Consider the following 24146-nt stretch of genomic DNA (forward strand, 5'->3'; position numbering starts at 1 on the left):
CCTCCCCTACCCTGGACGACGCTGGGCCAATTGTGCGCCGCCCATGAGTCTCCCGGTCGCGGCCGGCTGCGACAGAGCCTGGATTCGAACCAGGATCTCTAGTGGCACAGTTAGCACTGCGATGCAGTGCCTTAGACCACTGCGCCACTCAGGAGAGAGTCAGAGTTCAGGGGAAATGGGGTCACGTGGTTTGAACCGGGTCATACCAGTTCTGGGAGGATTTAGTTGGCAAATATGGCTCCGCTTTTCCTTCCACTGCTGTTTATCCAGCATAGTCCAAGAATTCACCTCAATATCTCTCTCTATCTTCCCCTTTCTCTTTCTCACTCTGCTTCCGGTATTTTGTCACGAACGTTCTTCCATTTTGTTCTTCAAGGGTATCCACAAATCTACAGTCGAGCCAACATGTTTCGGTTTGTTAAAGCAGCTCTGAACGTCTCCGCAGGACAAGGTGCCCGCCAAGTGAGGCTCAGTTCGACGCACGCCCCCGAATTCCATGCCAAGTATGGCACTGGCCTGATGATCGGAGGAGTTGCGTTCTGTGTGTCTGTCTGGGGATTTGTACTGACACAAACCGGCATCACATGGAATCTGTCTCCAGTCGGCAAGGTCCAGCCTAAACCATGGAGGGAGGTAGAAGAATAATGGACTGACACTGCTATCTTTTTTCCTATGGAGATATCTACCACAGCCAACCACAAAACACTTAACCCAGATAACCTATAAACATTCTGGTTGTACAGATGGATACCCACGTTTTCAGCTTGTTACCGTTCAGGCATTACCTATGTAAACATTACATTTAAACTAAACGTTGACTGATTATTTTACTTAAGCAGTCTGTGTCCCCTTTCATGTACCTTTCAAATGGAATCAGGAAAGTAAGAGTCAAGAACTTTATGGACAATACCTGCTCAATGTTAAGACGTGCATCTGAAAATACCTTTCCATCTTATTTTTCAATATTCAGTGTATTTAAGGATGTCATCCTATGTGATTCTAAGGAGGTTTAGATACATGTCGTCCCCTGTAGCTCAGTTGGTAGAGCATGGCGCTTGCAACGCCAGGGTTGTGGGTGCGTTTCCCACGGGGGGCCAGTATGAAAATGTATGCACTCGCTAACTGTAAGTCGCTTTGAATAAGAGCGTCTGCTAAATGACTAAAATCTAAATCTAATCTCTGGCCTTCACTCATTTTTAAGATACAAATTTAACTCAGTCCGGAGCTGGTGTGTGTTATTGCATAAGTCACAGCGGGTGAAAGCATTACAGTCTATGTCCTATACATTGTACTTTGTGTACAATCAACATGGAGAGAGAAACATATAGCTAGCTACAGTATAGCTGCTGGGGCCAAATGAAGCCCACTTTGTTAGGGGTACAATGGAAACATCCCATAGTGGAGCTAAAGGATTTCATCAAAGCTTCTGAAGCTGCTGGTATTTGAAATCCCACCAGACACTGTAGATTTGTAGTGTTTGACCAATGCAGTAATGACTACTGTCTCCATATGGTCCAGTAAAATAGCACAGAGCATGTACAGGACATACAGGTCCAGGAGTGGGTGGTTTGTGTGGTGATTGAGTAAATTGCTGTGTTTGTTTGCACTAGCAGACGCCGACACACACACACACACACACACATACACACCCTGCCGTCTGAGAGTCTATCTGGGTGTTCAGTTTTGGTTTTGTGGGCTTCTTTCTATCAGAACAGCATTGGTTGTGCTCATAAACAGTAGCTACTACACCCCATAAAATCCCTCCACTAGGAGTTAAATCTGTTAACCTCATTCTCCTACTGTGAAATGGGCCCACTGGTTTGCGGTTGAGTTTTTGACATTTTGAGAGCATTGTTTGGATATGTGGGAATAACCCTGGTATGTTAATTATGATGAGAGGGTAATAGCACTCACTGCCAGGTTTTATGTTGTTTTCCGAAACCTGCTCACTTCCAGCGATGCCTCCCTCTCTATACATAACATTGGGGTGTTCATATCTTTCATTACAATACAAATCTCTCTCTAATCTCTCCTGTAGTGGGTGGATGAGTTGTGTAAAGTGTGTTGGGAATTGGGGGTTCACCCCTTGACTTGCAGGGTAGGGACGGGTATGTGATTTCTGCTTGCTAGAGCTGTGGTCTGTAGAAATAACTCCATGTGAAAGCAGATCCTGGAGTGCTGCTGCAGCATTCCTCACAGACTCCATTCTCTCCAACGCTCCCTCCCTTTACTCTCACACTCGCCCCATTCCTTGCCCCCTTGTTTGACCCCTTTTTCCCTTCTTTTTTTCTTCTTTACTTCCCTCTCATTTACTCCCATCTTCTCTCCCAACCCCACTTGCCAGGCGTCGTCTTCCCAAACATTTCCTCTTTTGCGTCTTCCCAGACGTCTCCTCTCCCCTTTCCTCATCGCTCTTTCTTCTTGGACACTAGGGGCCAAGCCTGCTCATGGAGAGCTACTGGGTGTGCATGCTGTTGCTTTTGCGCCAACCCTGCTCTAACACAGTGGATTCAACAAACCAATGTCCCCAGGAGCAGCTGTTCCAGGGCTGGAGGCAAATCCGGTTTCCTGTCTTTTTATCTTCTCCTCCCCCACCTTCAAAACATTACACTCACTCTTCCTGGAACCACCGTTTGGCACCTTGACCAATGAGAATCTCCAGAGTAAGGTCAGGGGTTGTGGTTCTTGGAATGTGTCTCCCCCTGAAGGATCGGTTTCACCATGTTGGCCCTGTGACCTACTAATGGAACCAAAAGGAGATCGGGCCACTGAGACCCCCAGTGAAAGGTCTTCACACAGGACCTCCTCAAACCACGGGTGAAACCAGTTAATTCCGTTTACCTTTCAGTCCTAAGTGGAAGCCATATATACTGTGAACAGAAAATGGACACTACTGTCTCACAGAGAGAGAAATAGTCTTTATCTGAGTATCTGGCCTTTAGAAATGATTTAGCTTATCACGCTATCACTGGTGCTCATAAATAAGAGAGGGAGGATAGTGAGTTAGTTAAAGGTGTGGAGGGTGTACTGTGGATATGAGTAAGCCTATATCAGATGTAAAGCCCCATTGGAAATTGATCACAGAGTCAATTCATCTGAGTTTATTCCTAGGAGGGTCTGTGAATGACCTTTTGTGTGTCCTGCTACAGTGAGCTGGTAAACGTGTGCTATCTACTCTGAGTCCCCCAGCAGCTCTGCTCTGCTCTGGCCCTAACTGGCTATAGCCTACAGAAGTAGGGAAAGGCAACCTTTTAAAGGTAGAGAGAGTATGTAAGTCCCTCTGAGCAAATTTTTTTTAACAAAGCTGAAGTTCTTATAATTCAGCAAAACTCTGCTCAATTTGAGAGATATACTGTAAAGCAGTATCTAAAACGAGTGATTATATCAGACTTGCATACTATATCGTTACTCTTTGCCTTACTTGTAGCTCAAGTATTTATGTCAAGTATTTATGTCAAGTATTTATGTATTTGACACAGGGTCTGGCGTGGAACAGTTGCAACTCAGCAGAAAGCGGCAGAAATCAACAAGTGGGGTTATGTGACATTTTTCAGCTGTCACAACAACTGGTTCCTGCAGGCCGTTACCAGTCTGTGCTCTGTAGGGACAAACAGCTGTAGTGTCAGCAGGGGGCATGGTGTGTGTGTTTGTCTGTGTGTAGAGGGAGGGCAGTTGACTTTCGCCCCAGAAATCATAATATTGATCTGGCAAGAAGCCTGTAGCAACAGGCTTCTTATACTGGTTAGTAGTCAGCGTACTGTACACAGACGCTATGCCATATATTATTTTACTGAATATTTTATTTTATTTGTAAAATGTTATGGGTATCTCTTTTTAAATCTTTGTGTTACAGTATACAGTGGCTTGCGAAAGTATTCACCCCCCTTGGCATTTCTCCTATTTTGTTGCCTTACAACCTGGAATTAAAATATAATTTTTGGTTGTTAGTATCATTTGATTTACACAACATGCCTACCACTTTGAAGATGCAAAATATTTTTTATTGTGAAACAAACAAGAAATAAGAAAAAAAAACAGAACTTGAGCGTGCATAACTATTCACCCTCCCAAAGTCAATACTTTGTAGAGCCACCTTTTGCAGCAATTACAGCTGCAAGTCTCTTGGGGTGTCTCTATAAGCTTGGCACATCTAGCCACTGGGATTTTTGCCCATTCTTCAAGGCAAAACTGCTCGAGCTCCTTCAAGTTGGATGGGTTCCGCTGGTTACAGCAATTTTAAGTCATACCACAGATTCTCATTTGGATTGAGGTCTGGGCTTTGACTAGGAACTTAGATTGCACTCAGGTGTACTTTATTTAACTAATTATGTGACTTCTGAAGGTAATTGGTTGCACCAGATCTTATTTGGGGGCTTCATAGCAAAGGGGGTGAATACATATGCACCCACCACTTATCCGTTATTTATTTTATAGAGTTTTTAAACAAGGAATTTTTTTCATTTCACTTCACCGATTTGGACTATTTTGTGTATGTCCATTACATGAAATCCAAATAAAAATCCAATGAAATTACAGGTTGTAATGCAACAAAATAGGAAAAATGCCAAGGGGGATGCAATCTTTTGGAAGACACTGTATGAATAAATGTATATACATTTTATGTAGTGCTATGAGTTGACTGGGTTTGCGCTTGTCATGGTCAAGCAATAGTTCTGTGACTTACACAGGTACTGTAGTGAGTGAAGGTTCCGTTTTAGGGGTGTATCCATATCCCTGTGAATGTAGTGGCTCTGATTGGTCAGTTTCTTTCTCTTTTAGAATGTTACGGGGTAGGAACAGTCATGTTTGTGCCAGTGTTTTAGTGGGGAAGCTAATTAGCAGGGAGATGGTTAAATGCTCCCAAGAAAGGCGTTAACACACTTAAAAAGCTGGTTTGCACACTGCCATTAAACTCCAAAAGAAGAAGGCCTTACATCTGACATACCAAACACCAGATAAGATCATATCAGATCACATTATCACCAACAGCCAGCTCAGCTGACCACTTGGTAAATGAAGGTTTAAGAAACAGGCATAATTCATAGACACTGAAAGTCCTTTGAAAATGATGCCTTTGAAGAAGTTTAAAACAAGAATGACCTTCTATGGAGAGTGTGACTAGACTCAGCTGATAGAACAGGGGTCTCCTTTCTATGTCTTAAGATGTGGAGCCATAGTGTTGGAGCCACAGACAGACAGCTAATTCTGTTAGTTAATGTGGCGGGCCTTAACACCATGCCTTAGTCAGAGCCCCATCGTTTTTGCCAAACGTAGTGCACTATCTAGGGAATATGGTGTCATTTCAGACTCAACCATGTCTAAGTGCCATAGACTACACCATAGTACTGTACTGTAGCAACAGTCATGTTCTTACTCTACCTATCTACCGGCTTTTATTCTCTGTATCTGAGATTCTACTATTCTACAATTTTACGGCCATTTTCTGCTCCATTTATGTCATTATCATTGCACAATCTGTGGGACCCAGCTGGCTTTACACTATTTTGATCTCAGGAAGTGAAGGCTGGGTTGGTAGAGGGCAGAGAGAGTAGGTGTGTGAGGCTCTGTTCTTATCCTTGTTTTGCTTTCCTTGTTGTGGAGACTGGGACGGTTCAGGGATGGCTGTTTACACCCGACTGGCGTCTTTCTCCCTACTCCTGTGTCTGCTTCCGGGTCTCCTCAAAACATCTATGATAACCTAAAAGGTGTAAAAGAAACACCTGAGCAGGATACCCCACATTCTGGTCATGATGAGAAAGAAAGGCGTTAAGATGGAATGTCGCCTTGTTTATATTCCAGATGGAAACAACTTCAGAGAGAAAGCAAACACGTGCAGTAGCTAGCTGTTAGCCAGATATTAGCTAGCGTTATCTAGCGATAATGGCACCAACAAAATTGGTATGTGGTGTCTGTTGACTTTGTGGCAAAAACTTTATCTCGAAGAAAGACGGGCACTATTTTTAGGCATCAGATATATGTTTCAATGGGGTGGGGATTGTAAACAGTGAGGCGCACGTCCTAAAGCGGAAGTCGCGTTACAGGCTCTCTTCCTTTTCCCCTGAAAAAAACCTGGATGTTTCTAGTTTCATTCGACCCCGCTGAGGGTGCACCTTTTCAGACCATTAATTAATCACTGTTCTTTGATTGGTCAACAGGATTCTGGGCCCGGGAAGTTGGCCAGCTGATTGGCCTCGAGCACCCCACTATCCCTGTCCATCACCAGTATGTTGTCACAGCAACAGTGCCTGAGGTACTACTTTAAAATAGACACACTCAAATTAAATTAACATGTGTTGTGATGTTTAATAAAGTTTGATTTGATGTTTAATACATTTTGATATGTTTTGTTGTGTCTAGGTGAAGGCCCTGAAGACAGAGCTGCCAGTAATCAGGGACCTGGAGGGCTCCTACTACCTCAGGCAGGAGAGAGACGGACTGCTGTTTGGACCCTACGAGAGAGAGGAGAAGATGGTGCTGCAGGACTCCTGGGTTACAGATGGAGTACCACCAGGTCTGTCTATCTGTCTGTCTGTCTATCGGTCGATCTCACTCTCCCTCTCTCTCTATGCCTAACCTCAGTTGTACTCCTCTGTGTGTGTGTGTGTGTGTGTGTGTGTGTGTTGTACAGGTTTTGGTAAGGAGCTGTTTGAGTCAGACCTGGACCGTATCATGGACCACGTAGAGATGGCCATGGAGATGGTGCCTGTGCTGAAGAATGCTGACATCATCAACATTGTGTCTGGACCAATCACCTACACCCCTGACCTCCTACCCATGGTCGGACCGCACCAGGGCGCACGCAACTACTGGACCGCCATCGGCTTCGGGTAAACATAGGAGTGGGATTGTGTGTGTGTGTGTGTGTTTGGGGGGAGCTCTGAGCAGTGGGTTGGGGTCAGGGGTGGATGCTGAAGTAAATCGATATGACTGGATGGTGTAGTGTGAAGGTTCTTCATTCTGAAGGTCTTACTATCTTCCTTGCTGTAAAAACTAGGTAAGCCTTGTTATGTTTGGCTGACTAGGAGTGGGAGGTTGAAGGTCAAAGGCATTACCGCATGGTCTGACTGTGTGTGATGTCCCAGGTATGGAGTAATCCACGCCGGTGGCATCGGGAAGTTCCTCAGTGATTGGATCGTGACAGGGGAACCCCCCTATGACCTCATTGAGTGTGACCCCAACCGCTACGGCAAATGGACCACGGTACCCTATATGTGTGCCAAGGCCAGAGAGTCCTATGGATTCAACAACGTGGGTGAGTGCTCTCTACTCTGGCTGGCCTATAGTAGGGAATGAGTTTGGACAACGGGTTAGTGGGTTTTCAATTAATGGAATATCTCCACTGGCTGAAGTAAAGGCATGTTTCCTAAAGAATATTGAAAATTAATATGTTTTAATGTCCCTCTCCCTCCCACTCTCAGTGGGCTACCCTAAAGAGGAGCGTTTTGCGGGCCGTCCGACCCACAGGACCAGTGGTGTGTATGAGCTACTAAAGGGGAAGGCTTCCATGGGCTTCCATGCTGGCTGGGAACAACCACACTGGTTCTATAAGCCTGGAGACGATGCAGGATACAAGTAAGATACCCGGTCAATCAGTCAATCAATACAAGTATGACACTACCACTGAGCATTAAGCATCCTTTCCCAATTTATTTGTGCAGTGTGCAGACTGCTTTCACTCCACCCCAAAATCATAAACCATAACCAGTTCCCACAATCTGCCAAAACCACTATGTGGTATATCTGACACACCCTCTTGGAGTGGAAGTTAAACCACCAGTTCTCACAATCTGCTGTCCAACTATGTGTTGTTATCTGACACACCCTGGAGTTTCATTCACACTGCTACTACTGCTGCTGGATCATCATGCCAGTGGACAGGAATGAAGGAAGTTTGCCAAAAGGTTCATTTGTTTTATGGCGTGTACACGTAAAGAAAGCATAGTGTGGCTTTAGGACATGTTCCATTCAAAAGCTGTCTGTCTGGCACATCACTATCTCCTTTGTGCCTGGAACTCTCTGCATCCTGTTTTTGAGTGTGAAGACACTACACACACACACACACACACACACACACACACTGTAGCAATGTGGTAGAAATGTGGTATGGCCGTGTCTGTGTGTCTGTCTGTCTGTGTCTGTGTGTGTGTGTGTGTGTGTGTGGACAGCAGTGTGGTTTGGTCCCGGTGCAGCTGTGGGTTCCGGAGTGTGTGTTAAACTGTTCGAGGACTTGGTGTTCTTTCTTTTTGGGATGCCTGTGGAAATAATTGCTTGGTACTTACTGTTCAATACCCTTTATAGACTGATAATATCAGTCCCACGTCATCATCATGTGTTGGTCTGAAACCACTCTTGTTTTAAAAGCTGGAGGTGTTTGAGAGATCGAACTCAGGGTTAGGATACAATTGGCCTGTTCAAACTCAGGGTTAGGGTCCAATTGGCCTGTTCAACCTCAGGGTTAGGATCCAGTTGGCCAACCCAACTCACGGTTAGCTTCCAGTTGGTTATCTACGAGTGGTGATTAAGCTTTTTATTGGCTCTGAGAATTTAGCACCATCTGTGGGATTTCTTTATGAAATTATGCCCATATGTAAAACTATGAAACCCACTGTATAAGGGCCCAGTGATTGAACATTATGTACGTACTTGCAGTGAATAGGTTCCTTCCTAGAGCCATTTCTTTGTATGACTGTTTTATTATAACACAGCGTTGACATATCTCCTCTCCCCTGCACCTCCTCTCAAGTCATTACTGTGAATGTGTTCTCACTTTCAGTCAACTTACTTATTAAAATATAATTTTTAAATATATGGAAGTAACTAACCACTGTCTCAGTTAATACTTTCAGTCATTACATTTTAAATAAACCAAGTAACTAACCCCCAAGTGTCTGTCTGTTCTCCCCAGGCCGCGTTTCAGGCGTACCAACTGGTTCGGTCCAGTGGGGAGGGAGTGTAACCTTGTGATGGAGAAGGTTGGGGTCGTTGACCTGACGCCCTTCGGCAAGTTCATGGTTAAAGGGAAGGACTCCCAGAAACTACTGGACAGACTGTTTGCTAACACTATGCCCAAGGTAAGGATAACACTATGCCCAACGTAAGGATAACACTATGCCCAAGGTAAGGATAACACTATGCCCAACGTAAGGATAACACTATTTACAACTCACTGTATTAGTACTCACTGTGCTTCTATATCACATCTTACTGTATCTCACCAACACTATGCCCAAGGTGAGAGAAACTGAATGTGCCACTGCATCACACCAGGCTAAACTCATTCACTCTCATAGACAACTAACTGCACCACTGTATAACTCCCAGTCCCTATGTAACTCGCTATTGCCAACAGGCGGCAGTGTTGAGTTTGAACATGCTGGCCTGTTTGAGGTTGTTGGGCTTAGGACATATATTTATGTTCCTCTCTCTCCCCTGTCAGGTGGGCCTGACTAACATCAGCCATATGTTGACCCCCACTGCAAGAGTCTACGCTGAGGTCACCATTACCCAGCTCGCACCTGGAGAGTTCCTCCTCATCACAGGATCCGGATCAGAGCTCCATGACCTCAGGTAACACACACAGACTCTGACAAACACTGACAGACAGACAGATTTGGAAACCTCTCATACACTAAGCAGCCCAGGCCAGTAGTAGAGTCAAGCTGTCCCATATAACATTATTCAATATTCCATTATATAACATTATTCTAGCCCACACACTGGTAGTATAACTACGTAGTCCAACTCCTCACAGCAGCTGTTACTGAATGGCCCCTCTCTGTCTTCCAATAATCACATGAAAAACAAATGAATCTCCAATTCCTTTCACTCTATTCATTCAGCGCTCTCACACACCCCCTAGTGGTATCAGAACATATGACAGTCAGGAAATCTGCACTCAGCACTGCAGCTTTATGGCAGGGCAGGCAGGGGTGGCCAATCTTATCCACCAAGGGCCATGTGGGTGCAGGATTTTGCTCCAGCCCTGCAGTAATACACCTGATTCAACTAATCAAGTCCTTAATGAAGACTTGAATCAACATTGTGCAGATGTTTCTATTCCTTGTTGTAAGTATAACCATATAACCCTATGGATCCCTCCCTAACCCCAGGTGGATAGAGAAAGAGGTAGAGGAGGGGGCGTATGATGTAGACATCTCTAACGTGACAGAGGACATTGGGGTGTTGGGTGTGGCTGGACCAAAGGCTAGAGATGTTCTACAGAAACTCACTCAGGAGGACATGAGCGATGCAGGCTTCAAGTTCCTCCACTGCAAACCCCTTCAACTGGCTGGCATTGACCTCAGAGCTATCAGGATCTCCTACACAGGTGTGTGTGTGTGTGTGTGTGTGTGTGTGTGTGTACGTTTACAAATGTTTAAGAGTACATGTGTAGCATGTCGGCGCATGTACAGTGTAACTGACTGTGTGTGTGTTTCAGGTGAGTTGGGCTGGGAGCTGTACATTCCTCAGAAGGACATGGCAGCGGTGTACCAGGCTATCATGGAAGCAGGACAGGATGAGGGCATCGACAACTTTGGTACCTACGCCATGTCATCACTACGACTGGAGAAGGGCTTCAGAGGCTGGGGCGCAGAGGTACACACACACACACACACACACACGTACTCTCATGCTGTGTGGATTGATGTTTTGTTTTTTTATCAGATGAACTGTGACACCAACCCTCTAGAAGCTGGTCTGGACTACTTCATCAAACTCAACAAGGTAGACATTGTTACTAGCTACTGCTCTTTCACAAGTCAGCCACTGTATGTACAGTTGAAGTCTGGTGGTGCCCCTTGCTTAGTGGTGTTGCAGATTCTGGGGCCTTTCAGAACAGGTGTATATATGTGTGTTCAAGTAGAGGTTTTAATATTCAAACATTTCTATTCAAATTCAAACCTGTGGCTTATGTTTAGATGTTATGAAATTGTGGCCATGTAGCCAGTATACTAAGTCTCCTACACACCTGTATTCTTTAATAAATGCAATGTTTAAATACAGTACACACACACACTAACATCTCTCTCCCTGTCTGTCTCCAGCCTGCAGACTTCATTGGTAAGGCAGCACTGCAGGAGATCAAAGCTAAAGGTCTGAAGAGGAAGCTGTCATACATCACCATGGATACGGACGCTGTCGACCCAGAGGGCAACGAGACCATCTGGCTCAACGGCAAGGTGAGCTGTGTGTGTGCGCGTGTGCGTTTATGCGTGCGTGTGGTGGTAAAGAGGCAACACAACATCAGAGGCTTACACTTACTCCAACAATATTACCAACAATGTAGATGATGTAATGTATTATAGATGATAGATCACGCCAATGTATTATAAATGTTCCACAATGTGTGATTTGTTTATGTGTAATATGTATTGTCAATAATTGTATTATTGTGGAATGACACTAATCATTTTTCTAAACTCTACACCACCCAGCATTTTCCTACATGCAACCATCCTATAGAAAAGCATATAGCCTTTTACCCTCTTCTCTCTCCTAGGTGGTTGGCAACACTACATCAGGGACCTACAGCTACACCACCCAGCAGAGCCTGGCATTTGCCTACCTGCCAGTGGAGCTGTGTTCTGTGGGGCAGAAGGTGGAGGTGGAGATGTTGGGGAGAAAATACCCTGCCATGGTAGTCCAGGAGCCACTGGTCCTCACTGAACCCACCAGGACCCGGCTGCAGAAGAAGGCCAAGAGCAAGCCCTACACACCGGGGATGGACGGAGAACCAGCTTAGAACCAGAGTACCAGACCTGGATCCAAATAGGATCTGTTTTCTTTCAAGTATTTACAGAAAGGTGTGCTTTATTTAGCTACATTCTGGTGCTAATTGCGACCCAGGTCTGTTTAGAATCTCCAAACAGAAGAACTGACACCAACCAACCACACTGTGAAGTGAACTATGCTGGCTGACAGTGTTACTGTTATGATTATAGTGACTGTTATGATGAAAAAGACTGACATGTGATGAACAATACTCAAATGACACCTTATTCCCTGTGTGGTCCAAAGTAGTGCACACTATACAGGGAATATGGAATTATTTGAGATGGAGACTTTGACTGTGATGTAAAAATAAAAATAACTTCCTCTTTCCTAGTTGGTCACCTGGTTAGGAAGAAGCAAGAACAGCTAAAGTAACCTAGAATGGGCATAAGAGCTCCTCTAGGTTCCAATGTCCATACTAGCATGGCCATATTGGAACAAAACCACTATAATTGCATTAGTATTCATTTCAGAATATGTTTGGTTGGAGTCTTGAAACCATCCAACTCATAACTGCTGAGCAACAGAGGCAATAATTACTGATAGGGGGCATTTTATTATCTCAGTATTGCAGTATTATAATGTGTTTTTATATTAAGGAATTAAATAGCTTTTTTAATTCCAGAGTCTTAGCAGAAGTGTTATTGCAGCTATCCTATCACAAGAAGAACTGGCCAAATATAAAATCAAATGTTATTTGCCACATGCGCCGAATACAACCGGTGTAGACCTTACAGTGAAATGCTTACTTACAAGCCCTTAACCAACAATGCAGTTTTAATAAAAAATTAAATAAAAAAGTGTTAAGTAAAAAATAGATAAATAAAAATAACAAATAATTAAAGAGCAGCAGTAAAATAAAATAACAGTAGGGAGGTTATATACAGGGGGTACCGGTACAGAGTCAATGTGCGGGGGCACCGGTTAGTCGAAGTAATATGAACATGTGGGTAGAGTTAAAGTGACTATGCTTGCTCTTGGGCGGCAGGTAGCTTAGTGGTTAAGAGCGTTGTGCCAGTAACCAAAAGGTCGCTGGTTCTAATCCCCGAGCCGACTAGGTGAAAAATCTGTCGATGTGCCCTTGAGCAAGGCACTTAATCCTAATTTCTCCTGTAAGTCGCTCTGGATAAGAGCGTCTGCTAAATGACTAAAATGTAAATGTAATAATAAACAGAGTAGCAGCAGCGTAAAAGAGGGGGTGGGGTGGGACAATGCAAATAGTCCGGGTAGCCATGATTAGCTGTTCACTGAGGAAGTATGCACCAATGAAGGTGCAGTGACATCCAGCTTGGAAATACCCTTTAAACGTATGAGGGGTGGCCTAACGTGCCATAACGCAAATCTCCTGTAAGGAGATGTCTTAGAACAGTGCCCAAGTGGTAGCCATTCCTCTGGTGGAACGAGCTTGAAAATGATGGCGCTGCAGTCTTACGGGCTCCTGACCATTTCTTTTTTTTTTACGTTGATCTTAACTTTTTTGTACATAATGTTTCTGCCATCATTTCCTATGACCGAAAACAGCTTCTGGACATCAGAACAGCAATCACTAACCTCGATTTGGATGAAGAGTTCTACTTCAACAAATTGGCAGCTCTGGACATTCTGCTTACGCCGGACCAGGCCCTGATCCCCAGGACTCGAAAGAGGAAGCGGCGGCGAAAGAGGCAAGCGAGGCGGCGTCATGACGAGACTACGTCGGCGTGCAAGTAGACCGCCATTGCCCTCTATGTTGTTGGAAAACGTGCAGTCAGATGAGCTCTGTTCGAGACTATCCTATCAACGGAACCTGAAAAACTGTAATATCCTATATTTATCGGAGTCATGGCTGAACGAGGACATGGATATACAACTCGCTGGTGTTTCTATGCATCGTTAAGATCAGATGGCAGACTTGTGTAAGGCGAGAGGGGGCGGGTGTGTCTCTTTCTTTAAAAATACACACAAAAAAACATAAAGAACAATGGATAGGTGCAGTGAAATGTGCTGTTTTACAGGGTCAGCCATAGTAGTAAGGTGCCCCTAGAGCAAGTTAGGGTTAAGTGCCTTCCTCAAGGGCACAGACAGATTTTCATCTTGTCGGCTCGGGTATCCGAACCAGCAACCCTTTGGTTACTGGCCCAAAGCTCTAACCGCTAGGCTATCTCTAATGCTAAGGATGTCTTGAGTTTTTGCTCGCCGGAGTTGGAATACCTCATGATAAGCTGCAGACCATACTATTTACTGAGAGAGTTTATCTATATTTTACGTAGCTGTCTATTTACCACCACAAACCGATGTTGGCACTAAGACTGCACTCAACGAGCGGTATAGGGCCATAAGCAAACAAGAAAATGCACACTGAGAGGCGGCATTTCTCGTGGCTGGTGATTTTAATGCAGGAAACTTAAATCTGTTTTACTTCATTTTTACCAGCATGTCACCTGTGCAACTACAGACGAAAAACTCTAGATCACCTTTACTCCACACACAGAAACGCATACAAGGCCTTTCCTCACCCTCCCTTTGGCAAATCAGACCATAACTCTACCCTCCTGATCCCTGCTTACAAGCAAAAACTCAAACAGGAAGTACCAGTGACGCACTCAATACGGAAGCGGTCAGACTAAGCGGATGCTAAGCTACAGGACTGTTTCGCTAGCACAGTGGAATGTGTTCCGGGATTCATCCGATAACATTGAGGAGTTTACCACATCAGTCACCGGCTTCATTAATAAGTGCATTGACAACCTTGTTCCCACGGTGACCGTACGTACATACCCCAACCAGAAGCCATGGATTACAGGCAACATCAGCACTGAGCTAAAGGCTAGAGCTGCCGATTTCCAGGAGCAGGACACTAATCCAGACCCTTATAAAGAAATCCCGCTTAGAGGCAAGCAACACTGAACCATGCATGAGAGCATCAGCTGTTCCATACGACTGTGTGATCTCGCTCTCCATAGCCAATGTGAGACCTTTAAGCAGGCTAAAATTCACAAGGCCGCGGGGCCAGATGGAATACCAGGACGCGTAGTCAGAGCATGCACTGACCAGATGGCAAAAGTATCTTCAATGACATTTTCAACCTATCTCTGAACCGGTCTGTAATAACCAAGCAGCCCACCATAGTCACGTGCCCCAGAACGCCAAGGTAATCTGCCTAAATGACTATCGCACCATAGCACTCACATCTATAGCCATGAAATGCTTTGAAAGGCTGGTCATGGCTCATATCAACACCATCATCCCAGACACCCTGGGCCAATGCCAATTCCCATACCACCCCAACAAATCCACAGATGACACAATCTATATTGCACTCCACACTGCCCTCACCTACCTGGACAAAAGGAATACCTATGTAAGAGTTCTGTTCATTGACTACAGCATTCAACACCATAGTGCCCTCCAAGCTCATGGATCCTGGACTTCCTGACGGGCCGACCCCAGGCGGTGAGGGTAGGCAACAACACATCCGCCACACTGACCATCAACACGGCGGCCCCTCAGAGGTCTGTGCTTAGTCCCCTCCTGTACCCCCTGTTCACCCATGACTGCGTGGCCGCACACGGCTCCAACACCATCACCAAGTTTGCTGATGACACGATGGTGGTAGGATTTATCACTGACGACGATGAGGCAGCCTATAGGGAGGAGGTCAGAGTCTTGCCAAGTTCCTCGGTATCCACATCACTAAGGAATTAACATGGTCCACACATAACCACACAGTTGTGAAGAGGGCACGTCAGAGCCTCTTCCTCCTAAGGAGGTTGAAAAGATTTGGCATGGGCCCTGATATCCTCAAAAAGTTATACAGCTGCACCATTGAGAGCATCTTGACTGGCTGCGTCACCGCTTGGTATGGCAACTGCAAGACACCTGACCGCAAGGCGCTACAAAGGGTGGTGAGTACGTCCCAGTACATCACTGGGGCCGAGCTCCCTGCCATCCAGGACCTCTATATCAGGCGGTGTCAGAGAAAGGCCCCATAAATTGTCAAAGACTCCAGCCACCCAAGCCAGACTGTTCTCTCTGCTACCGCACGGCTATCGGTACCAGTGCACCCAGCCTGGAACCAACAGGACCCTGAACAAGCCATAAGACTGATAAACAACTGCTAAATCGCTAATAAAATGGCTATCAAGGCCTGCATTGACTATTTCCTGCACTAGCTCTTACACTGACTATGCACACATACTGGACTACCCACACACTCACACATACTGTACTTACACTGACATCCCAACACACACATAAAACCCATACAGTACATACGCCCACACACACATATAACACACACACATGCATACTGACGCCACACACATATATTCACACTCACCACATACACTGCTGCTACTGTCTATCTATCATGTTGCCTTGTCACTTTACCCCTACCTTTACAGTGCCTTCAGAAAGTATTCACACCCCTTGACTTTTTACACATTTTGTTGTGTTACAGCCTGAATTTAAAATGGATTGAGATTTTTGGTCACTGGCATACACATTTTCAAGCTTTTTACTAATTAATTAAAAATGAAAATCTGAAATGTCTTAATAAGTACAGTGAGGGAAAAAAGTATTTGATCCCCTGCTGATTTTGTACATTTGCCCACTGACAAAGACATGATCAGAACTATCATTTTAATGGTAGGTTTATTTGAACAGTGAGAGAGAGAATAACAACAACAAAAATCCAGAAAAACGCATGTCAAAAATGTTGTATTGATTGCAATTGATTTGCATTTTAATGAGGGAAATAAGTATTTGACCCCTAAACATGACTTAGTACTTGGTGGCAAAACCCTTGTTGGCAATCACAGAGGTCAGACGTTTCTTGTAGTTGGCCACCAGGTTTGCTGGTGGGATTTCTCAGGAGGGATTTTGTCCCACTCCTCTTTGCAAATCTTCTCCAAGTCATTAAGGTTTCGAGGCTGACGTTTGGCAACTCGAACCTTCAGCTCCCTCCACAGATTTTCTATGGGATTAAGGTCTGGAGACTGGCTAGGCCACTCCAGGACCTTAATGTGCTTATTCTTGAGCCACTCCTTTGTTGCCTTGGCCGTGTGTTTTTGGTCACTGTCATGCTGGAATACCCATCCACGACCCATTTTCAACGCCCTGGCTGAGGGAAGGAGGTTCTCACCCAAGATTTGACGGTACATGGCCCCGTCCATCGTCCCTTTGATGCGGTGAAGTTGTCCAGGCCCCTTAGCAGAAAAACACCCCCAAAGCATAATGTTTCCACCTCCATGTTTGACGGTGGGGATGGTGCTCTTGGGGTCATAGGCAGCATTCCTCCTCCTCCAAACACGGCGAGTTGAGTTGATGCCAAAGAGCTCGATTTTGGTCTCATCTGACCACAACACTTTCACCCAGTTCTCCTCTGAATCATTCAGATGTTCATTGGCAAACTTCAGACGGGCCTGTATATGTGCTTTCTTGAGAAGGGGGACCTTGCGGGGGCTGCAGGATTTCAGTGCTTGAGGCGTCACTACAGACCCCCTGGTTCGATTCCAGGCTGTATCACAACCGGCCGTGATTGGGAGTCCCATAGGGCGGCGCACAATTGGCACCGCGTCGTCCGGGTTTGGCCGGTGTAGGCCGTCATTGTAAATAAGAATTTGTTCTTAACTGACTTGCCTAGTTAAATAAAGGTAAAATAAAATAAAAAATGCTTGGCACACCTGTATTTGGGGAGTTTCTCCCATTCTTCTCTGCAGATCCTCTCAAGCTCTGTCAGGTCTCTCCAGAGATGTTCGATCGGGTTTAAGTCCAGGCTCTGGCTGGGCCACTCAAGGACATTCAGAGACTTGTCCCGAAGCCACTCCTGCATTGTCTTGGCTGTGTGCTTAGGGTCGTTGTCCTGTTGGAAGGTGAACCTTCGCCCCAGTCTGAGGTCCTGAGCTCTCTGGAGCAGGTTTTCATCAAGGATCTCTCTGTACTTTGCTATGTTCATCTTTCCCTCGATCCTGACCAGTCTCCCAGACCCTGCCGCTGAAAAACATCCCCACAGCATGCTGCTGCCAACACCATGCTTCACCGTAGGGATGGTGCCAGGTTTCCTTCAGACGTGACGCTTGGCATTCAGGCCAAAGAGTTCAATCTTGGTCTGAGAGTCCTTTAGGTGCCTTTTGGCAAACTCTAAGAGGGCTGTCATGCCGTTTACTGAGGAGTGGCTTCCATCTGGCCACTCTACCATAAAGGCCTGATTGGTGGAGTGCTGCAGAGATGATTGTCCTTCTGGAAGGTTCTCCCATCTCCACAGAGGAACTCTGGAGCTCTGTTAGAGTGACAATCGGGTTCTTGGTCACCTCCCTGACCAAAGCCCTTCTCCACCAATTGCTCAGTTTGGCCGGGCGGTCAGCTCTAGGAAGAGTCTTGGTGGTTCCAAACGTCTTCCATTTAAGAATGATGGAGGCCGCTGTGTTCTTGTCGACTGTGGGACCTTATATAGACGGGTGTGTGTCTTTCCAAATCATGTCCAGTCAATTGAATTTACCACAGGTGGACTCCAATCAAGTTGTAGAAACATCTCAAGGATGATCAATGGAAACAGGATGCACCTGAGCTCAATTTCGAGTCTCATAGCAAAGGGTCTGAATACTTATTTTTCTTCCACTTGGACATCAGAGTATTGTGTAGATCATTGACAAAAAATGACATTTAAATGAATTTTTATCCCACTTTGTAACACAACAAAATGTGGAAAACGTCAAGGGGTGTGAATACTTTCTGAAGGCACTACATACAGTGGGGAGAACAAGTATTTGATACACTGCCGATTTTGCAGGTTTTCCTACTTACAAAGCATGTAGAGGTCTGTAATTCACATTGTATGATTTTTAAGTAATTAATTTGCATTTTATTGCATGACATAAGTATTTGATCACCTACCAACCAGTAAGAATTCCGGCTCTCACAGACCTGTTAGTTTTTCTTGAAGAAGCCCTCCTGTTCTCCACTCATTACCTGTATTAACTGCACCTGTTTGAACTCGTTACCTGTATAAAAGTCACCTGTCCACACACTCAATCAAACAGACTCCAACCTCTCCACAATGGCCAAGACATGAGAGCTGTGTAAGGACATCAGGGATAAAATTGTAGACCTGCACAAGGCTGGGATGGGCTACAGGACAATAGGCAAGCAGCTTGGTGAGAAGGCAACAACTGTTGGCGCAATTATTAGAAAATGGAAGAAGTTCAAGATGACGGTCAATCACCCTCGGTCTGGGGCTCCATGCAAGATCTCACCTCGTGGGGCATCAATGATCATGAGGAAGGTGGGGGATCAGCCCAGAACTACACGGCAGGACCTGGTAAATGACCTGAAGAGAGCTGGGACCACAGTCTCAAAGAAAACCATTAGTAACACACTACGCCGTCATGGATTAAAATCCTGCAGCGCACGCAAGGCCCGTCTGAAGTTTGCCAATTACCATCTGGATGATCCAGAGGAGGAATGGGAGAAGGTCATGTGGTCTGATGAGACAAAAATAGAGCTTTTTGGTCTAAACTCCACTCGCCGTGTTTGGAGGAAGAAGAAGGATGAGTACAACCCCAAGAACACCATCCCAACTGTGAAGCATGGAGGTGGAAACGTCATTCTTTGGGGATGCTTTTCTGCAAAGGGGACAGGACGACTGCACCGTATTGAGGGGAGGATGGATGGGGCCATGTATCGCGAGATCTTGGCCAACAACCTCCTTCCCTCAATAAGAGCATTGAAGATGGGTCGTGGCTGGGTCTTCCAGCATGACAACGACCCGAAACACACAGCCAGGGCAACTAAGGAGTGGCTCCGTAAGAAGCATCTCAAGGTCCTGGAGTGGCCTAGCCTGTCTCCAGACCTGAACCCAATAGAAAATCTTTGGAGAGAGCTGAAAGTCCGTATTGCCCAGCGACAACCCCAAAACCTGAAGGATCTGGAGAAGGTCTGTATGGAGGAGTGGGCCAAAATCCCTGCTGCAGTGTGTGCAAACCTGGTCAAGACCTACAGGAAACGTATGATCTCTGTAATTGCAAACAAAGGTTTCTGTACCAAATATTAAGTTCTGCTTTTCTGATGTATCAAATACTTATGTCATGCAATAAAATGCTAATTAATTACTTAAAAATCATACAATGTGATTTTCTGGATTTTTGTTTTAGATTCCGTCTCTCACAGTTGAAGTGTACATATGATAAAAATTACAGACCTCTACATGCTTTGTAAGTAGGAAAACCTGCAACATCGGCAGTGTATTAAATACTTGTTCTCCCCACTGTATATATATTTAATTGATTTATTGAACAGGTGGTCCATATTAAAAGGCACTTCATTCATTTATTATAACAGGCTTTTAAATGAAATATTGGTGCACAATTTCTACTTAAAATATCAAAGGGACTAATTTCATGGAATTATCCAAAAAATGAGAAAAGGCTATATAGAAATGCCCCTTGCCTTAGAGCTGATTTTTCACTTATAATGAAAACAAGGGGGTTGAGCCTGGTTTCCACTAGATAGCACAGCCACAGAGTCCAAAATGGCTATTTTGTAACAATTCATGAAAATAAAAATTTAAGGTTAGGGTTAGGCATAAGGTTAGAAGTGTGGTTAAGGTTAGGGTTCAAATCACAAAAATATATAAATTGTAGAAATAGGCAGGGTTCATGACTTTGTGGCTGTGGTAACTAGTGACAACCGTTGAGCCCTGAGACACTTTGGGCTGGTCTTCTGGGCAAGGTGTGTCTTTGCGCTAAATCCCTCCCACTCAAACGACCCTGCTGGAGCATGACTCTAGAGCTGGAGACGAAGGGAAAGTCACTTGCAAGCTACAGCCGCCAGAAACAAAGTGACTATTTTTTTTATTTTTTTTATGGGACAATTACAATGACAACTGAGCACTTGTAGAACTTTTATAAAACACACATACAAGGCAGGACATATACAGCTAGCTACCAGATCCCAGGGAAAAAAGCCTACATGGTGCCCCAGCCGATCACGGAAGGAGCCAGTATTCGCCACACACAGCAGCTTGGAATGACGACCCCATTGCCAGGTCCCACACCTCCATGCCACAAACTGTTATGTGCTGCTCCTGGTTCCCACCTTTCACCCCTACTAGGAGGTCATCAGAGCCAGTATGACAGCAATGCATCCTTACAGCCCTGCTACAGAGGTTCAATTCTCAATGGCTGACGCGAACACACGTTCATTCTATCTTGTGAATTGAAATAATGAGAAATAAAGTTGATTTGGTTGGTTTCTGGTGTAGCAGGTAGAACGTCACATTGACAGGATGCTGATGGCGATGCAACGCATGTAGTGTAGCTGAAGGGTTAGGATCTTCGTCCTGATCTATGGCTGACTTTGTTTCCTCCATCCAACAGGTCCAAGCTATCCTGTGCATTATACACTGATCATACAAAACATTAAGAACACCTGCTCTTTCCATGATATAGACTGACTAGGTGAATCCAGGTGAAAGCTATGATCCCTTATTGATGTCACTTGTTAAATCAACTTCAATCAGTGTAGATGAAGGGGAGGAGACAGGTTAAAGAAGGACCTTGAGACAATTAATTGTGTATTTGTGCCATTCAGAGGGTGAATGGGCAAGACAAAAGATTGAAGTGCCTTTGAACGGGGTATGGTAGTAGGTGCCAGGTGCACTGGTTTGTGTCCAGAACTGCAACCCTGCTGGGTTTTTCACACTCAACAGTTTCCCGTGTGTATCAAGAATGGTCCACCACCCAAAGGACCTCCAGACAACTTGACACAACTGTGGGAAGCATTGGAGTCAACATGGGCCAGCATCCCTGTGGAATGCTTTCGACACCTTGTAGAGTCCATGCGCCAAAGAATTGAGGCTGTTCTAAGGCATTTGGTATACTCAGTATAGATTGACATTGGGAAAACATTAAACTAATTGTTACTTCAATAGTACACAGTACAATGCCCTACTGCATACGCCTCACTATATCCTGTGTAAATGCCAAATAAACGTTGATTTTGATTATAGAATATTGATAGAATATGAGTAAATGATAGTGAGAACATAAGCACCGTTAATGAATTCAACCACCTAATCTTAGTCAATACTTTCCATGGTTGTAAATCACCATCAATGCTCTGTTGACTACAGCTAAATGGGGGGAGGGGGGGAGGGACTTTACTACCAAATAAGTCAGTGTTACAACAGTGTCATTTACATACATAGGATGTGGTGTTGTGCTGTAAGCAGTGTAACATGTGTTGTGCTAATGTACCAACATATTACTTGATGGCCCAGTTTACCAATACTGTATTTTCAACACTATTGGCTGGAAAGCCTCAATGCTTCAGGAAGCTTAGTTTACCCATCACTAGTGGAACCAGCTTCCCCCTGAAGCTAGGACAGCAGAGTCCCTGCCCATCTTCTGAAAACATGTGAAACCCTACCTCTTCAAAGAGTTCTTCTGCTCCACTACATCCCTGCTGATGTTCTTCTGTGGGTTAGTTATACAAATCTAAATACATCTTTGGTACTGCTGGGTTTCTCTCCTACCCTTCTCACCGATCAATTCATATATCAAAGTATAGTGCTTTTTACAAAAACGTTTGTCAGAAAGCACTTAACATTAACTTGGTCTAAACCCTAAAATAACATGCATGTCATCGATTGGCCAGAGAATCCACTGACCAGTCCCTAAATTGGACGAAAAGAAGGATGAAAACCTGCAGCGCTATAGTTAGTAAACCTTGAGGACCAGATTGGAATAGCCCTGCTTTAGACAATACATGGAGGTGTGTGATTCATATGCCCATATAAGGACATGTACTCATGTGATCAGCAGTCATCTGATTGGTTACTGTCTAGGAAGCCAACGATATTCAACCTGGAAGACAGCGAAATAATATTGCTCGTGCATTTCCTCATCAACCCCCAAGACATTTTGTGATTTGTTGCTTTTTAATTAAATAAGCTAAGTACATTACCTTTCTGAATCATGCTTTCGACTGTCGTTCAGGCGTTACTGATACCGTAGATCTGTACTTCCTTGTTTACACGAAGAGTATAATTTCTTTCGAAGTTCTTCACTTCGATTTGAGGAAGGGGGACAATGTTTCCTGTAAAATTGATTTGTGTGATTGCCACTGCAATTATCTTGCTGTCATGCCCTTTGTTTTTAGAGGGTAAACAGCCACCGCACATAGTATTCATACTTGCTGACGACTTCGGCTGGAATGATGTTGGATACCACGGTTCAGAGATCAAGACGCCGAATCTGGACAAACTGTCGGCTAAAGGTGTCCGGCTGGAGAATTATTACGTTCAACCTTTATGTACACCTTCTAGGAACCAATTTATGACCGGCAGATATCAGGTGAGACATCCCTGTGTGTAGGCAGTGGTGTAAAGTACCTAAGTAAAAATATTTTAAAGTACTACTTAGGTAGTTGTTTGGTGGTATCTGTACTTGACCATTTTAATGATTGACAACTTTTACTCCAATACATTCCTAAATAAAATAATGTACTTTTTACTACATACATTTTCCCTGACACCCAAAAGTAGGCCTACTCGTTACATTTTGAATGGTTAAGCAGGACAGGAAAATGGTCCAATTCACGCACTTATCAAGAGAACATCCCTACTGTCACTGATCTGGTGGACTCACTAAATTGCTACCCAGATCGCACGCGACACGTGCGGTGTGGTCAGCATGTACTTTAAACACAACTTGAGTCATTTTCTATTAAGGTATCTTTACTTTTACTCAAGTATGACAATTGGGTACTTTTTCCACCACTGTTTGTAGGCTACACTATGTTGGAAAGGCTACTGAGTTATTCAAATAAAATACAATTGTATTCGTCACATGCTTCGTAATCAACAGGGCCCAGTGTCTCAAATGTATGCACACATGACTGTAAGTCGCTTTGGATAAAAGCGTCTGCTAAATGGCATATCATTATTATTATTATTATTATTATATTATAAAAGCATCTTAAGGCTACGTTTATTGGAGATTTGATCCCTGCGCGACTGAAATGAAGCGCCCTGCACGCTAGCAGTGAACATTTGCAGAAACATAATGCTATGTTGCATAATCTCACTGCTTTCTTCCATGCGCTGTGCTCTCCTGACGCCAAATAATCAACAATTCTTAATATTAATTCAATGGATTGTGGTCAGTAAACCCATGGAATATGGTGTTAATAATATATTTTTAAAATCTATTAGCAAATACAAGTTACAAGTGCATAACTATATCATAATTTTCCATGAAGAAAAATTGTTGGAAAAACTATTAATAATTTTGTTGCAATGTTTTCATAAACCATGTCCAATATTTGATTGGCAATTTTTTTAAAAGCATTTTGTCACATTACTGCGAACTAATGTGAGCTAGTCAAATCAAATCAAA

At 44.4% G+C, this 24146-nt stretch overlaps 2 protein-coding genes across 5 annotated transcripts in view; both read left to right on the top strand.

The window, feature by feature from the left end:
* Window positions 1–12102, top strand: part of LOC311099473 (dimethylglycine dehydrogenase, mitochondrial-like) — a 32684-nt gene extending 20582 nt beyond the window's left edge. For all 4 annotated transcript variants that reach the window (XM_084140160.1, XM_084140162.1, XM_084140163.1 and 1 more), the window contains 12 exons: window positions 6156–6250; window positions 6358–6511; window positions 6629–6827; window positions 7083–7252; window positions 7419–7572; window positions 8906–9071; window positions 9437–9567; window positions 10110–10327; window positions 10439–10596; window positions 10666–10725; window positions 11046–11180; window positions 11501–12102. In XM_084140160.1, coding sequence (XP_083996286.1) covers window positions 6156–6250; window positions 6358–6511; window positions 6629–6827; window positions 7083–7252; window positions 7419–7572; window positions 8906–9071; window positions 9437–9567; window positions 10110–10327; window positions 10439–10596; window positions 10666–10725; window positions 11046–11180; window positions 11501–11743 — 1883 coding nt within the window. In that variant the 3' untranslated portion in view covers window positions 11744–12102. The remainder of the gene's footprint in view (window positions 1–6155; window positions 6251–6357; window positions 6512–6628; window positions 6828–7082; window positions 7253–7418; window positions 7573–8905; window positions 9072–9436; window positions 9568–10109; window positions 10328–10438; window positions 10597–10665; window positions 10726–11045; window positions 11181–11500) is intronic.
* Window positions 12103–22619: 10517 nt separating this feature from the next.
* Window positions 22620–24146, top strand: part of LOC311099719 (arylsulfatase B-like) — a 34932-nt gene continuing 33405 nt past the window's right edge. The window contains 1 exon segment of the mRNA XM_084140457.1: window positions 22620–23102. Coding sequence (XP_083996583.1) covers window positions 22839–23102 — 264 coding nt within the window. The 5' untranslated portion in view covers window positions 22620–22838.

Source organism: Coregonus lavaretus (assembly GCF_964263955.1).
Source record: "Coregonus lavaretus genome assembly, chromosome: 24".
Taxonomy (NCBI): domain Eukaryota; kingdom Metazoa; phylum Chordata; class Actinopteri; order Salmoniformes; family Salmonidae; genus Coregonus; species Coregonus lavaretus.